Source organism: Psammomys obesus, unplaced genomic scaffold (genome assembly GCF_907164565.1).
Source record: "Psammomys obesus unplaced genomic scaffold, mPsaObe1.curated_primary_1811, whole genome shotgun sequence".
Taxonomy (NCBI): domain Eukaryota; kingdom Metazoa; phylum Chordata; class Mammalia; order Rodentia; family Muridae; genus Psammomys; species Psammomys obesus.
Genome location: NW_026591086.1, coordinates 8,172,423 through 8,188,327, shown reverse-complemented (window position 1 = coordinate 8,188,327; position 15,905 = coordinate 8,172,423). Strand labels below are relative to the sequence as shown.

At 39.1% G+C, this 15,905-nt stretch overlaps 1 protein-coding gene across 1 annotated transcript in view; it reads left to right on the top strand.

Moving 5' to 3' along the window:
* Xpo7 (exportin 7) overlaps nucleotides 1-15,905 on the top strand; it is an 87,786-nt gene that overhangs the window by 51,320 nt on the left and 20,561 nt on the right. Inside the window, 9 exon segments of the mRNA XM_055609645.1 lie at nucleotides 2,487-2,591; nucleotides 4,394-4,559; nucleotides 5,405-5,478; nucleotides 7,266-7,385; nucleotides 8,644-8,790; nucleotides 10,133-10,305; nucleotides 12,751-12,944; nucleotides 13,384-13,489; nucleotides 15,656-15,791. Of these exon segments, the coding sequence (XP_055465620.1) occupies nucleotides 2,487-2,591; nucleotides 4,394-4,559; nucleotides 5,405-5,478; nucleotides 7,266-7,385; nucleotides 8,644-8,790; nucleotides 10,133-10,305; nucleotides 12,751-12,944; nucleotides 13,384-13,489; nucleotides 15,656-15,791 (1,221 nt within the window).

The window sequence follows — 15,905 nt, the reverse complement described above, 5'->3', positions numbered from 1 at the left end:
AATAGATCCATTTGGGTTTCCTCTGTAAATGCAACCCACATCACTCTTTTTATTCTGGCTCACTTCTGAGCCAAAATAATTTACTCTCCCATATCAGTTCTAGTACCCTTATTAATATCAGTGTTCTTTTAAGAGATGAGAATGATGATCCTGTGTCAAAACCTTACCAGAATGTGGAAGAGATCTGCTAAAGTTATGTAAAAATCAGTTCCCAGGTTTGGGACTGTATTTCACTTGGTAAAGTGCTTAGACAGCATGCACCAGGCCCAGGCCCTTAGACCTACACACTCTTGGCATATTGGTACGCTTCTGTAAACCTCAGCTCATGGCAGTTGCAGACAGAATGACCAGGAGTTCAAAGCCAGCCTGGACTAGAAAGCCTGTCTTTTTAAAAAAAAAAAAAAAAAAAGGAAAAGGGAAAAAAAAAAAAAGATAAAGTACAATTTAAATTTTTTTTTAATCTATGAATAAATAGAAGTCAGTTCCCATGTGTTACTGTTAAAGATCTTGCTGATGATTTTTTCAGAGTGAATAAAATGCTCTTTACTAGTTACTCTTTCAAGTAGTCATTGATCTCACCAAATAATTACAGAGGAAACACCAGTGGCTGTTTTTTCTCTTTTTTGTTTATGTTTTTTGCTCTGGCTTTATCATTTTGGTTGTTTACTTCTATATTTTATAATTATTGAATAGGCCAATATTGATATTAGTTGTAACACCTCACACTTAAGTTGCGAGCAAATTAATTACATGGGCATTACTGTTGCTGTTGCTAATAATTATGCAGATGTTTTATTAACCCTGAGAACTTTTAACTGTAAATTGGTACTCTTAATGCTCTCGATTACAGCCTGTTGAAATTGGAAGTGCTTAAGTTGTTATCTCTTAGATGCAGTTGCCATTGTGAACAGTAGTCAGCAAAGTACCAGTAGCTTAGGCCTTTGAGTAATTATGATGGGCCAGCCACCATTTTAAGCTCTTTAATGAAAATTCAGTGGTTTTAGTCTCAACAGTCTTGAGGTGGGTGTTGTGGCTGCCCCATTTTCTGGATAAGAAAACTGAGATACATGATAACTTGTCTACAGTTTCGCAGTTAGTGAGCAACAATATCTAAATTTGAGACCAGATAGTCTTACATTAGATCCTGTGTTAACAAGGGACTGTCCAAGCACTTTACCTTTACAGTAAAGAGAACATCCATTAACTAAATACAAAGGCGATGACCTTAATGTTCTCTGTCTCCTAAAGCTTGTTCTATATGCAATTGTGCAGTTCTTCAGCCTCCAAATACATGAATATTGGTATTTTTTTTTAATTGTTCCTGGGTTTTACTTAAGTGATTGGGGTGGGGGACATAGCTCCATGGTAGAGCACTTACTCACAAGCACAGGACTCTAAATTCAGTGCAGGAGAACGTTGTAAATGAAAATGTACTTGACATAGTTAACGTGTTTATTATGATAGATACAGCAGTATATGGTACTGTATATGTATAAAATCTAGCAATGGCCTGACATGGTGGCACATGCCTGTAGTCCCAGTGTGAGGGAGGCAGAAGCTGGTGGTCAAGGCCAGCCTAGTCTACATAACAAATTCCAAGACAGCCAGGGTTACATAGTGAGATTCTATTTCAAAAACAAACTAAAAGCATTGCTTCATCATGTATGACATACATAGCACAGTGACATGGACAGTAGAATTGGAATATTTTGATCCTCTAATTTTCTGTTATCTATTGGTTCACATTTAAATCAGAAAGTTATACTTCTTTTTACCATTCCTGTTTGAACCTAGAGGTGATATTATGGATGCTCTATATGACTCTTCAATGTGACTTAAACAAAGTGAGCCCCTCTTGGAGGAACTGATCAATAAAAGAAACTTAAGTTTTCAATAAATGGTTAGACTACAAAGACTATAGACAACCTTAATTCTTTTATTCCACTCGTTCAGTATTTACTCTGTGTTAAAAATACAGGATATAGTGTTCTATAGCAGCTGAAAAAAAACAGTGAAATGAGAAATCCTTAAAACCATTTAAGTTCTCATTTCCACATTGAAATAGGTTAGAGAATGAAATGAGGCTACATGCCATGCCTTTATTTTCAAGTTCATGGCTATTAATGGCTGTTTTGAAATTGTGCAGTTGCTTCAGCCCTTATGGGATAACTTAGCAAAGCCCAGCCTTTCTGCTCTGTCTAGTTTGTAGCTAAGCCATGATATGACATGACAGCAATTGCTAGCAATTTATGCCAACTGTTCTTGCAGTTTTGCTTTTCCTCTATAGGCTAAAGAGAAATGAAATCATGATAGTCATGAAGAACCTCATTCTTCACATCTTCCTATTTGATCCAATTTTTCAATTAAGTTAAAAAAATGAATTTTATGTTTATATTGTAGTAGCCTTCTGGTTTGTTTTAAATCTATATGAGCCCCCCTCCCAAATTAATTTTAAAACTTGCATTGGCTTATTCTTTCTTACACAGGCAGATACTACCCATCCTTTAACCAAACACAGAAAAATAGCCTCTTCTTTCCGAGACTCGTCACTGTTTGATATCTTCACACTTTCCTGCAATTTACTAAAACAGGTATGGTTATAAGTGAGGTCATCATTCCTACTTCCTTTTCAAGGTTAAGAGTGGTGGGAATTGTTAGAGTCAGCACCTAACTTAAACTTAAGCCCATCATCTATCACATTACACACATCTAGAGATGAAGAACCAGCTAGCCAGATTGATCACTGACTTAGAGAAAGGATCGCATGGTTTCCCCGTTTAAGAGCTATTCCTCTAAGGAAAAAGCAGTGAGTGAACATTTATTCCTTGTTCCTGTCTTCACAGGATATAATTTACTACAAGTTAGAATTTTGATGTTTGTTTTATAGCCACATAAAATGTCTTTATACAGAATGGAAGCATGTTTAGATTCTTAAGTGTTCTGCAAGCAGATTCAAGACTACATTGTTACCATACAAAACTAGGTGACTTCTGTTCCCTGCTGCATTAAACGCAACAAATAAACAGGCAACATCTGTAAAGAAAACTGGTTTGGGGTTTTTTAGCATCCACTTAGATTTAATAAGCTGAAGGGACAGGCAGTGTCACATAAGGAAATTATCTGCTTTAAATAGAAAGCTGGTTTTAATTTCATTTGTTGACAACATTGAATTAATCAAAAAAAAATCAGGTAGAGTATTTACCTACCCTGCCTGAGAGCCTAGCTAGGTTCAGTCCCCAGTGCCACAAAAAATGATAAGTCTGTCATGAATGCAGTATGCCTAGGCTACAGAATAAGTCCCTATCTCAAAAAGATTAAGGAAGGGAGTAGGGAGAATCCCACACATTTATAACAGTGTCAGGTGGCTTTTTCAATGTGGAGAGCTAAAAATGAGGGATAGCCTCTGGCCTTTTTGCTTCACTGTTATTTGTTTTTGTTCTGTTTCTGATCTTTCCCAATTTTAGCTTCAGAAACGAATTTGTATTATTCCTGTTGTACTCGTTAATGATACCCACCTTTCTGGTTTTAACTCCAAATTTACAAATGTTCCTTTGTCCAGCAAGCTGCCAAACAAAGCTATGATATCCACAAATCTGTGACATTTACTGAGAGAAATAGCTTTTCAGAAAACTAAGGATCAAATCCTCCCTGATCCAATTAGAAATAATTAGGCAGTTCATCACTGAGGCCCAGCTAGTAGATCTTTGTAAACTGTTACCACAGTTATTAAGGATCAGTATCTAGAAGTCTACAGATACATTGCAGATAAATATGTAATATTCAAAGTAATTTTGTTTCAATTCTCATTAGAAAAAAAATGGTAATAATGATTTTACAAAGAGAAAGGGAATTGTAAAGCTTATTCTGAATTCTGTCTATAGTTTTATTTCAGCCATGCCTAGAAATTACTAAGATTGAACATCCATCCAGCTGCCACATCCCATATTGCTTAGGATTCCCAGTGGCTATTATGGCTACAACATATTAAAAATGAGTGTTAACCCAAGGATTTCTCTAAATATCGGCTCATTTTTTTACATACATGTTAATACTAAAAGAAAGAGTAGATTTTTTTTTTTCATGATAACATTGTTAATAAAAGTGCAGCATCTGCCAGGTGGTGCTGGTGCACATCTTTTAATCTTAGCACTTGGGAGGCAGAGGCAGGTGGATCTCTTGAATTCAAGGCCAGACTGGGCTATGGAGTGAGTCCAGGACAGCTAAGGCTACACAGAGAAACACTGTCTTGAAAAGCAAAAGAAGTGCAGCATCTTAGTAGAGTAAAAACATGTTACACTGCTAAAGTACAGTCCTCCTTTTCCGGCTTAACAGCCTACTTCTGAAGCTGGGAAGAAAGAATTGTTTGGAGCTCATTATGTGACAATTTTTCCAGGCATCAGGAAAGAATCTGAACTTGAATGATGAAAGTCAGCATGGCTTGCTAATGCAGCTGCTTAAACTCACCCATAACTGTCTGAACTTTGATTTCATCGGCACATCTACTGATGAGTCCTCAGATGACCTGTGTACAGTTCAGATCCCTACCAGCTGGCGATCAGGTAACAGAGAGCTCCAACCTAAGTCTAAATCTGCCTGCCTGTGTCTATAGGATAATCCAGTGAGGCCCTGTAATTCTTTTTTTACTTTGAACAAAACTTAGTGTTTCCATGCCTTTGCTTACAACATGGTGAGGTTTCATGGAGGAGTCCTGCAAAACTTAGGCGTAAGAGAACCTACAATTACTGCATAACACCTCTGCCTCGACACCTCTAGGGGGTGGGTGGCCTTGTTTGTTTGTTTTTTTAATTTTACGTGTACAAGTGTTTTACCTACATGTATGGCTGTGTACCACTGTGTACCTGGTGTCCTCAGAGGCCAAAAGAGGATATTGGATCTGCAGGAACTGAAATTACACATAGTTGTGAGCCACCATGTAGGTGCTAGGAATTGAGCCCAGGTCCTATGAAAGAGCATCAAGTGCTCATAACTGTTTAGCCATCTCTCTATTCCCTATTTCTGTTAACTTAAAAACAAAGTGTCATGAGGTACCACTTACCTGTGGTCCCAGCCGATACAGGAGGATCCCAGGTTCAAGGCTAGGATGTATGGCAAGACTCTATCTTTTAAAAAAGCAAAAAAATATCAAAAGAAAAGGACAAACACATGGAAAGAGGGTAAGCCCTCTTTAGATTATCTAAAGTTCCTTGAGAGTCAAAAGATAACACTTTATAGAGGAATTGACCTGGGGGGGGGGGGTCTCTACTAGTTTATCACTTCCTAAGAAAAATGACACTGTTTTTGATAAATAATCAGAAGAATATTGTCCCTGATGTATAATGCAGGAAAAATGCATGTCGGCCTGTGCAGGTGCAGTAAAATCATGTCCTTTGTCTTTTTGTCTTAGCATTCTTAGATTCTTCGACTCTACAGCTGTTTTTTGACCTGTATCATTCCATCCCTCCCTCATTCTCCCCTTTGGTAAGTCGGAACCACAGTTTCTAAAGCAAACCTGTTTCTAGAAGGTAGCATTAGTGAATAAAGTCTGTTTTGTTTTGCAAAATCACAGAACTAAGCCAATCATGATGATAAGATCTCGGTGAGTGCAAGGGCAGCCTTGTGTGTATATCAAGCTCAAGGACAGCCAGGGGTACATAGAAAAACCCTGTTTTAAAGGGAAAAAAGAACGAACTAGGATTAGTCACCCAGTTGATGCTGAGATTATAGCCTGAAAGTGCTAGTAGCAGAACCTTCATTGCTTTAATTCTTCCTTCTGTTGTCAAGTTACAGCTGTCAGCTTTTTCTGTCCCATCTTGTGTCTATAACTCTAGTCATTGCCACAGGCTAATGTTTGAGGATTTGCGATACTTGTCTAGCTAAACATTGAGACTGTCCTGGGATGTTTTTAAAATCATTTGGACACCCCTATAATCCCAGCACATGGGAAGTGGAGGCCACTGGGTTGGGAATTGAAAGCCATCCTTTCTCCCACAGAACAAGTTTGAGGAAAAAAAGAAAAGAAAGCCCCTGAGTCCAAAGTTACACAGTGATAAATAATAAAATGAAAGACCGATATGCCTTTGTCCTGAAAAGCACTGGGATGCTGTCAGGAGTGGTATGTCTTTTAAAGCTTACCTTAGATCACAAGGCCATTCAAGTTCTAAAACCTTGTTGTTCCACGGATCTTTGAACTTAACTACTGTTGTACATGTAATATATGTAGGAACACAATAAAGTAATGGAGGCTCTGCATGATGTTTCTACAATGGATCACTTTCCTGGTCTTGTATTTTTCCTAATTAACGCATAAATACAAATTATGCTAAATTGTATTTAGCATAAATACAAATTCAGTGTTCTTTGCATCCTTAAATCACTTGAAGGGCTTGAGGGGGAGGGGTTGCACAGTAAGAAGGGGTAGTCAGTAAAAACAGACTTTTACAGTGGAACAAACTTACAGTGACCCAACAAGGTGTGGTATCATGTGCCTTTTGGGGCTGGCAGGAATGGAGGCCTGGGAGAGCTCAGCCTGTGTACCAGGAGACAGCTATAACAGCAAAAGGTGAGAGGGAGAGTACCTTTGTCTGACCTTCTAGTGTTTCCTATGGCCAATCCAAAGCAAGATGACAGGCACAGTGGTACACACCTATAATCCCAGCACTCAGGGAGGCAGAGGCAGCCAGATCTCTGTGAGTTCAAGTCCAAGACAGCCAAGGCTGTAGAAAAAAAACCTGTCTCAAAAAACTACTCTTCCCTTTTACCACCCCTCCTTCTCCCTCCCCTACCTCCCCTCCGAAAAAAAGCAAGAGCAGCAGCTGTGCTGCTGCCAACAGAAGTGTACCTTCCTGGGAAAGTAGCATGCAGAAAAGACTACAAACTAGATAGGGAAGGACAGACGACAAATAGCACAGTGGGGAAATAAAGAAAACATTTTTTTTTTTCAAGACGTGGCTTTGACCTGATTATTTTATCATAGTTCTATAAGCAGTTTGATTTTATTAAAACAAAAAAAAATTAAACTTCAAGATTTTTTGAAACTATAAATTGGTTGGCATTTTTAAGGCTTAAATATATATAAAGAGGGATCAAGGAAGTGTTTGGAGTAGTCAGATACTACCTAAGGGAGTTTTCCAAGCTGATTGTAGCCATGGGGTGTTGCTGTGGCGAACTTGGATTGGATGCTTCTTTCTTTGATAAAGCTAATGAGTGTTGTAGCGGCCATAGCTGCCCATCTCACTGAGTGCATCTGTGTTGTGCCTTGCTTGCAGGTACTGTCCTGCTTAGTACAGATTGCCTCAGTCCGGAGATCCCTATTTAACAATGCTGAGAGGGCCAAGTTTCTCTCTCATCTTGTTGATGGTGTTAAACGAATACTGGAAAATCCACAGGTAAGGTTTCTCAGAATGTATGTATATACTGAATTAGTATATGGCTATCTGTAGAAGTCTGAAGGAAGTTTGTCAAAGGCTACACATGGCAGAAATTCCAGGAAGCAGCTTAGTTTGCACTTCTGAAAAAATCTGTGGATATTGTGGGGAGCATTTGCTCCAGAGAGGAGCTTTGGTCCTCTAACTCCAGAACACAGAAATCATCCAGTGAAGTCATCAGATACAAGCGAGCAAAGATGGATCCAGTGATTCTTTTTCCCTTGAGAAATTAAGAATCTAAAGACTGGTTTTGTGTTTTTAATTCTTAACATTGATATGAGTAACCTGACATACAAGGCTTCTTTAGGTTGGAAGGGAAATAAATACTTTTTTGTCCCCTAAGTACCACTTCTTCCAAATATTTATAATTGGAAAAAAAAAAATTCTAAGATGCAGTGTGTTTTTAAATATACTTAACTTTGTTTCTCCCTTTCAAAATGCCTTTATTAATTCAACAAACTAAATTAAGACATACTATGTACCAGATTATGTAAGTGAATAAAACCGTTTCTGTCCTGATCACTAATAGGAAAAACAAATATACTGATACATTTACATTTTTATAGTATTGGATATAATTAACATCTAAAGGCTGTGATACAATGTGAAACTCTTGTGCAGCTTTTGTTTATAAAAAAAACTAAATTGCTTGGTAGCATTTCAATATTCATGGAAATGAAATTAATTAGATTCCCTTTAATATATGAGAAGCAGATACATCTGAGATGGTGCCCATCTGTGCCATTGATCAGCATTACAACTTTCGGCAAATAGTGTGATTCCTCAGGGTCCTATTTCATACTGACACTTAAGGCTAATGATCCCATCTCATGGGTGAATATTTTGAGCTATAGGGATAATGGGAGCAAACCTTTTAAAAGAGCTGGGCAGTAGTGGCATATGCCTTTAATCCCAGCACTTGGGAGGCAGAGGCAGGTGGATCTCCTGAGTTCAAGACCAGCCTGATTTACAGAGTGAGTTCCAGGACAGCCAAGGTTATGCAGAGAAATCCTGTCTCAAAAACCCAAAAAAATAAAAACTTTTAAACGTAAGGTTTTACTTGTTTCCAAGCCTTCTATAACTATGTTGTTCTGAATTGTGATTTGCAGCCCAGAAACTGAAAAATTCTTGCCCTTCCCCATGCCATGCCAAGCACATGTCATTCTTGGAATGTGATGATCACATTTTCCATTTTATTTTCTTCCTATGCCATTGCCAGAGTTTATCAGACCCAAACAATTACCATGAGTTCTGCAGACTACTGGCCCGATTAAAGAGTAACTACCAACTGGGAGAATTGGTAAAAGTGGAAAACTACCCTGAGGTTATCCGGTTGATAGCCAACTTCACAGTGACCAGCCTACAGGTTTGTATTTAATTTTCACAATCACAGGGAGAAAATATTTTATCACACCTCAAACATGCCCTGCAAAGTGGTTATTATCATAGACTATTTACAATTATGAGTGTAAGGAAGATTTGGAATTGTAGCTCAATAGTAAAACACTTGTTCCGTATTTAGGAGGCTCTGCATTTGATCCATCATCACAAGAAAAATAAATTTAGTAACTGTGATTAGAGCAATGTGTAGAAATTATAAGGATAATATTTAAATTACAGAGAGAAGGGCTAAAGACTTGGTAGTAGAGTGTTTTCGTGGCATATTTAAAGCCTTGGATTATATCCAGTACAGAGAAAAGGAGAAGTCTTTTCTTATCTTTCTGCAAAGCAGAAGATAGAACAGGAATCTAGGCTGAAGAATAAGAGAAGCCTCTTGTCTCTCTTGTCACATAGCAGCACATTGAGGATCTCTTGCTTTGTGTTTTATGTCACAGTCATCTGAGAGCTTGAAGGAACACAGAGCTTGGATCTCATCCCCATCGTTTCTGGTTCAATAGTTCCAAAGTGGAACTTTGGCATCTCTTATTTCTAATATGCTGACCAGCAATTCTCCTGCATTCTAATGTCTTAGACCTACTTTCGTGCATCTTTCCTTCATCATCTAGATTTATACAACCAGCACTGAGCCAGCTTCTTCCTCATTAAACTCTTAAACTAAAATACTAGTGTATTCATTACTTTTGTGTTGGTTTAATAAAATACCCTGACTAAAAACCACTTATAGAAGGAAGAGTTTATTTGCTTGTGGTTCCAGAGGGATGAGTCCATTATGGGACAGGCAAGGTAGTGCATGTCTTTGAACCCAGCACTCAGGAAGCAGAGGAAGGATCTCTCTGAACCGTTTCTACTTAGTGAGTTCTACATCATCCAGGGCTACATAGTGAGATCCTGTCTCAAAATAAACCAATGAAAAGAGCACAGCATGGTAGAGAGGCAATCAGCAGGAGGAAAGCAGATGGCAGGATTAGAAAGCTGAGCAGTCATCCTCAGTAGCAAGTACAGAGCTGAGAAAGCAAACTTGGGCAAAGCTATGAATTCACAAAAACCCTCCCCCTGTGGTAGACTTCCTTCAACAAGACTGCACTTCCCAAACAGCACCACCTGCTGGGGACCATGTGTTTAAATGCACAAGACCATGGGGGATATTTATCATTCAAACTACCACAACTAGTCTCTGCTTTAAATGGGCTACCATACACAGATTCAAGCCCCTAAAAACTTACTTTTGTTATTCTTAGTGTCAAGTGGCCTGGGATTTTGTGTTCAGAAATGAAAAACATGCCTTTTGTTCTTTTGTTGATCCTTAGCACTGGGAATTTGCCCCAAATAGTGTGCACTATCTCCTGAGCCTGTGGCAGCGGCTGGCAGCCTCTGTGCCATATGTCAAAGCCACAGAGCCCCATATGCTGGAAACATATACTCCTGAGGTCACCAAAGCCTATATCACATCCCGTTTGGAATCTGTGCACATCATTCTGAGGTAAGGACACATGGATTACCACCACATTCCTTTACCTTTACCTGCAGCTCTGTGTCAGACTTACAGAAATCAGATTCCAACTGACAGAGGGAGGTGGAGTCTAGAGCTCTATTTGTTTATGGCCATCTGTCTTTGTCTTTCCAAACTCTAATACCTTGTTCATATCCCTTGTAACAATGTCCACAGCAATGTCTGTAAATATAAACACATTGCATATGCTTGCCCTTGCCACTGATTTTCTTTAAATGTGAGGCCTGTTTATAGGACTCAGGAAAGAAGTGTTTTAATGTCCAAATATGGAATTTAGTGAGACTTCCTAAGAAAATAAGTAGATAAATGAAAATACAAGGTGGTCATAACTGACTCTAATTTCTAATTTTGTAAGATGTAGGTCCAGCAAGCTCATCATTGATTTGTCATGTTAACATAAGAGTTCTTGTCTACCTTGACTCCTGGACCAGAAACCCATAATTAAGGAAATGTCAGTGGCTGGAGAGATGGTTCAAAAGTTAAGAACATTGGCTGCTTTTCCAAAAAACCTGGGTTCAATTCCCAGCATGCACATGGCAGCTCACAACTGTCTGTAACTCCAGTTCCTGGGGATCTGACATCCTCACATAGACATATATTGGCAAAATACCAGTGCACACAAAATAAGGATAAATAAATCTTTTTTAAAAGTCAAGTCTTAGGGCATGTTATATTAAATCATGTTGCCTTACTTTAGGTATATTTCTTATGTATTTTCATTGCATTTCTCATAATATGCTTGGATTTTGGGATCTGTGATGTTTGATTGGGTTTTTCTGTTTGTGGTATTTTGTTTGTATTATTTGGGCATTTTGGTTTTGTGGGTTGTTTGGTTTTTGTCCTTTATGTGCTAAGAGTCAAGAACATTTGGTTGTCTTAATGGTTTGGGGAGTTTCTTTTGTTTGTTTTGCATGCATTTGTGTGTGTGTGTGTAGTTAATTTTCTTGTTTCACCTTGTGATCCCAGGAGCCAAACTCAAGTCATCAGGCTTGAGAGCAGGTACCTTATCTGCTGAGCCATTTTCCAGGCCCAAGTTTGTGGTCTTAATTGTTTATGACTTGGGGTCATTTCAAAATATGAGTATTAGTGAAGTTTGCTGGAAAGCCTCTCTAATTCATTTGGCTTCCAGTAGGCAGTTCTGGGGAGTTGAGAAATGTGCAGAGCTTCTAGATCCAAAGAGCCAGTTTTAATAACTGTATACTCTTGTTCGTGTTTCTGCATTTCCTTTTTTTTATAAACTATGGATAGTAATATGACTACCTGTGATCTTAAGAGAATTAATACAACCTAACACTGTATGTACATGTGGGAAACATGCTGCAGCTTCTGGAATTGCCATGCTACAGAAGAACAGTAGAGACCTCACCATAGAACAGGTTGTTATAAAAGAATCTGAAAGCCAGTAGATAAGGCAAGACCTCATACAAAGCCGCAATTCTGAAACCAGAGGTAGGAAGCTAAACTATTAGTTTGGTACCAAAATATATACGGCAAGATTGGGTATAAACCAAGTCTATTTAATAAGCTTTGTTTTTTTTTTTTAAAAAAAATCCCACCTAGTATGATTATTTTTATAGTTAAGTGTTTGATGTATAGCAAGATTGAATTTGGTAAAATAATGGGGCTCATCTAAATTTTTGCATTGCTGGTAGAAACATACTGCCTTACTCATAAAAGTTTCTGAATTCCCTGAACTCATTTGGCCACAATAACTTCAAATACAGGAATGTGTACTTAGAGTCCCCAAAGTATACAATAATCAAAGAGATTGGCTAGGGAGGCCTAAAGTAGTTCAACAGTAGAGTACCTGCCTGGCATGCACAAAACCCACATTCAATCCCAGTGCCACAAAAACAAATTTTAAAAAAAAAAAAAAGAAGAAGAAGAGAGAAAAGTTACTTTTTATGGGCCTTAAAGATGACTCGGTGAATAAAGGTGCTTACCTCCAAGACTGACTGATAGCCAGTTGGTTCCCAGGATCCACTTGGTAAAAGGAGAGAACTGACTCATACAAATTGTCCTCTTTGGCATGCTAACTTTGGCATGCATGCATACATAGTTACAGTAAAAATGTAATCTTTAAAGAATTTTAAATAAGCCAGGTGGTGGTGGTGCATGCCTTTAGTCCCAGCACTCAGGAGACAGAGGCAAGCAGATCTGAATTCAAAGCCAGCCTGGTCTACTGAGCAAGGACTGCCCAGGTTCGATGGCACGTAAATGCTGAAGAATTGGGAAGATTCAGTGTCAACAAACTGTCTGATGCTAGGGCAAAGACATCTATCTTAAAACTTTTTAAATATCCTCTCTTGGGTAAAGTTAATGATGGTCCTCTATAGTTGAGAAGAAAGAGCTGCTGTATCAGGGAAAATAATGGGCATATTTTTTTAAGAAGTTTGCCTTCTTTCCTGGGAGTAGGGATGGCCTGGAAGATCCCCTGGAGGATACAGGTCTGGTCCAGCAGCAGTTGGACCAACTGTCCACCATCGGGCGTTGTGAGTATGAGAAGACATGTGCACTCCTAGTGCAGCTGTTTGACCAGTCAGCCCAATCCTACCAGGAACTGCTACAGAGTGCCAGCGCCAGCCCAATGGACATTGCAGTGCAGGAGGGTGAGTGCAGTGTCTAGGAAGCACAGAGATGTTGTCAGTTCCCTTCACCTCTTGCTGCCTCCCTTTGCTCCCTTCTCCCCACCCCCCAAAAAAGGGATCTATTATCCACTATTACCCCCATGCACACAGAGTGAGTGAGGGAATGAGCAAGTGCCACAGGGGACTAAGGCGGAATATCAAATCATACCTACAGTAGGTTGTTTTAAGGTGGTAGTACTCTCCAAAAATAATGGTCTTGTCTGATACAGAAACACTTATTATCTGATCACTTTCCCTCTTCATATCAACCTTACCAGAGTAGAATGGTAGCCATCCTCTATCAAAAAAGCAAGATTTACTAGAGAACTCTCAAGATTAAGGAGTCATCTGGTAAGAAGTATATTTACAACAGGTGGCAAGGGGACGAACACTAAAGAGTCTTGTCTTCTTCCTACTCCAGGACGACTGACGTGGTTAGTTTACATCATTGGAGCTGTGATTGGTGGCCGAGTTTCTTTCGCCAGCACTGATGAGCAAGATGCTATGGATGGTGAGCTTGTCTGTCGGTAAGTGTGCCCCATGAAAGCCTTTCATTCTGCTTGACTGCTCAGTACCTGTTGGTCCTAGTAACACTCTCCGCTAACTGCAGAAAGTGTCCTTGCAGCTGAATCCGATGAGGATGTGGACCTGCTGTATTTAGCCAGCTAGCTCTCTTATGACTCACACTAAAAACATCTTAATAGTCATCAGCAACAAAGTGTTGTGTATGGAACTGGGAAAACTAATGAGGGGGTAACTGTTGATCTGTTCAGGTGTGGTGTCTAGGAATTAGAGAATGTGGGTTGTTTTTGTGGTACTGGCAAGTCTAAGAGGAAACTAGTTCTTGGTATCCCCAAAACTTGAACCCCTGCAGCCTACCACAGCCCTTTGCCATAACCTTTGCTGACCCACAGGATTTCACATTATTTTGTATCTGTGCTGTTCTTCTTTTAATAAAAACCACTAAGTGAGTGTTAAAAAGTTACTGAAAGTTTTCTAAGTTAAAAGTTGAAGGCAGAGGTAAATACATCTCTGTGAGTTCAAGGCCAGTCTGGTCTTCATATCGAGCTCCAGGCCAGCCAAGGCTATATAATGAGATCTTACACAAAAAAAAAAAAGAAAGAAAAAAATCATTTTCCTATAGTGACAAGCTCATTGCATGCTAATATAAATACACTTTAAGACCAGCATGGTGGCATAGGCCTATAATTCCAGCTACTCAGAAAAGGTGGAAGCAGAAGAATTACAAGTTCAGTGCCAGCCTGAGTAATGTAGGAATAATGTAACTTTTTTTTTTTTTTTTTTTTTTTTTTTTTTTTTGAGAAAGGGTTTCTCCATGTAGGCCTGGCTGTCCTGGAAAACTCCCTCTCGCTCTCTATAGACCAGGCTGGCCTCAAACTCACAGTGATCTCCCTGCTTTTACCTCCGAATGCTGGAATTAAAGTATGCACCACCACCTCCCAACCTGTCTCAGATTTCTACAAATGGAAAAGGGGGCTGAGAGTACAGGTTAGAAGCAGAGCACATGTCTAGGATACTGAAGACTCTAGATTCAGTCTCAAAAACAAGTAAATAAATAAACAAGAAAAGATGTTTACAAGAAGAGTTAGTCTACAATTTTCAAACCTCTGTCATATAAAAGATACCTGGAATCTCATCTCTGCATCAGTTTGTAGTAATACCACACATCCTACTGCTTCTAGAAGACTACTGTACATTACTGTAGGAGTCCAAGAAGAAGGGGTCAAAATATTACTGTGTGTTTTAAAATGAGTATAGGACCCTGCAGAGAACTGCCACCATTAAGTATTCTGAACCTTTCAGATGTTCTCCCAGGACACCCAGGAACCTGGTGTCTTAACATTGTGTTGGTCCCTACCTAGACAACTCAATCTGTAAATCTTAGTCTTAATTCCCATTTGTGTATTTTTACCCCCATGTTGTTTCTCAAATGTTCCTTTTTTTATGCCTTAATCATGACAAAGGTGTCCATGGTATTGTCCACTAGTAGTTTTTTAAAAATAATGAACAAAGATTCCATTAAGAATGAAATTTAGTGCTTTTCTGATAGATTCCACATGTAGTTTAGACAGTGTCTTGTAGGCTGTTCTCTTCTGGATGTTGCAACACAGTAAGTGAATCTAATTTACTCATGTCACAAATAGTTGCTATCTATCTTCATTCTGTCATGTGCCAAATGACTCACCTGTAAAAATGCCATTCTTACTTATTCAACTTTGATCACATCCTTGTTTGAGAGACAAAGCTACAGAGCAAAGGATTGAAGTTCTGCTGCTCATCCCTGGAATTGTTCCCTCCCTATTACCTTTCTGCCATGTGTACCCCTTCCTTCCTTGGCTGTGTGAGAAAGGAAGATTAAGATGCAATGGGCTAGCCCAATTCCATTCATCTGCATAGATGAATTTGAATGCAGAAGATTGTTCCATCCACAATCTCAAGGAAGTTCCAGAAAAAAAATGATTACCTTTATATTTGTATTTAACCACTGTTTATAGACAATGAAGACTTTGTTTCTTCACCAACATTTAGAGTCTTCGGAAAAGGCAATCCCCAAAGTAAGGGCAATCCCTAAAGTAAGGGATAAGGATATTTGATGAGTTTGAGTTGGCTACATTGTTTATGGTACCCAGGATATCCTGCTGTTGAGAGAATCATCGTTCCTCTTCCTCCAGGGTACTCCAGCTTATGAACCTGACAGATTCCCGCTTGGCTCAGGCTGGTAATGAGAAGCTCGAATTGGCCATGCTGAGTTTTTTTGAGCAGTTTCGTAAGATCTACATTGGGGACCAGGTGCAGAAATCCTCAAAGGTAACAGACTCACAGTTAACTCCATTTCTCACTTCTCAGATGTGGAGTTGCTGATGGAGGGGAAACAGTTGATCACAGTTACAATAAGCCTCCAGATTGCCAGTAGTGGGATAG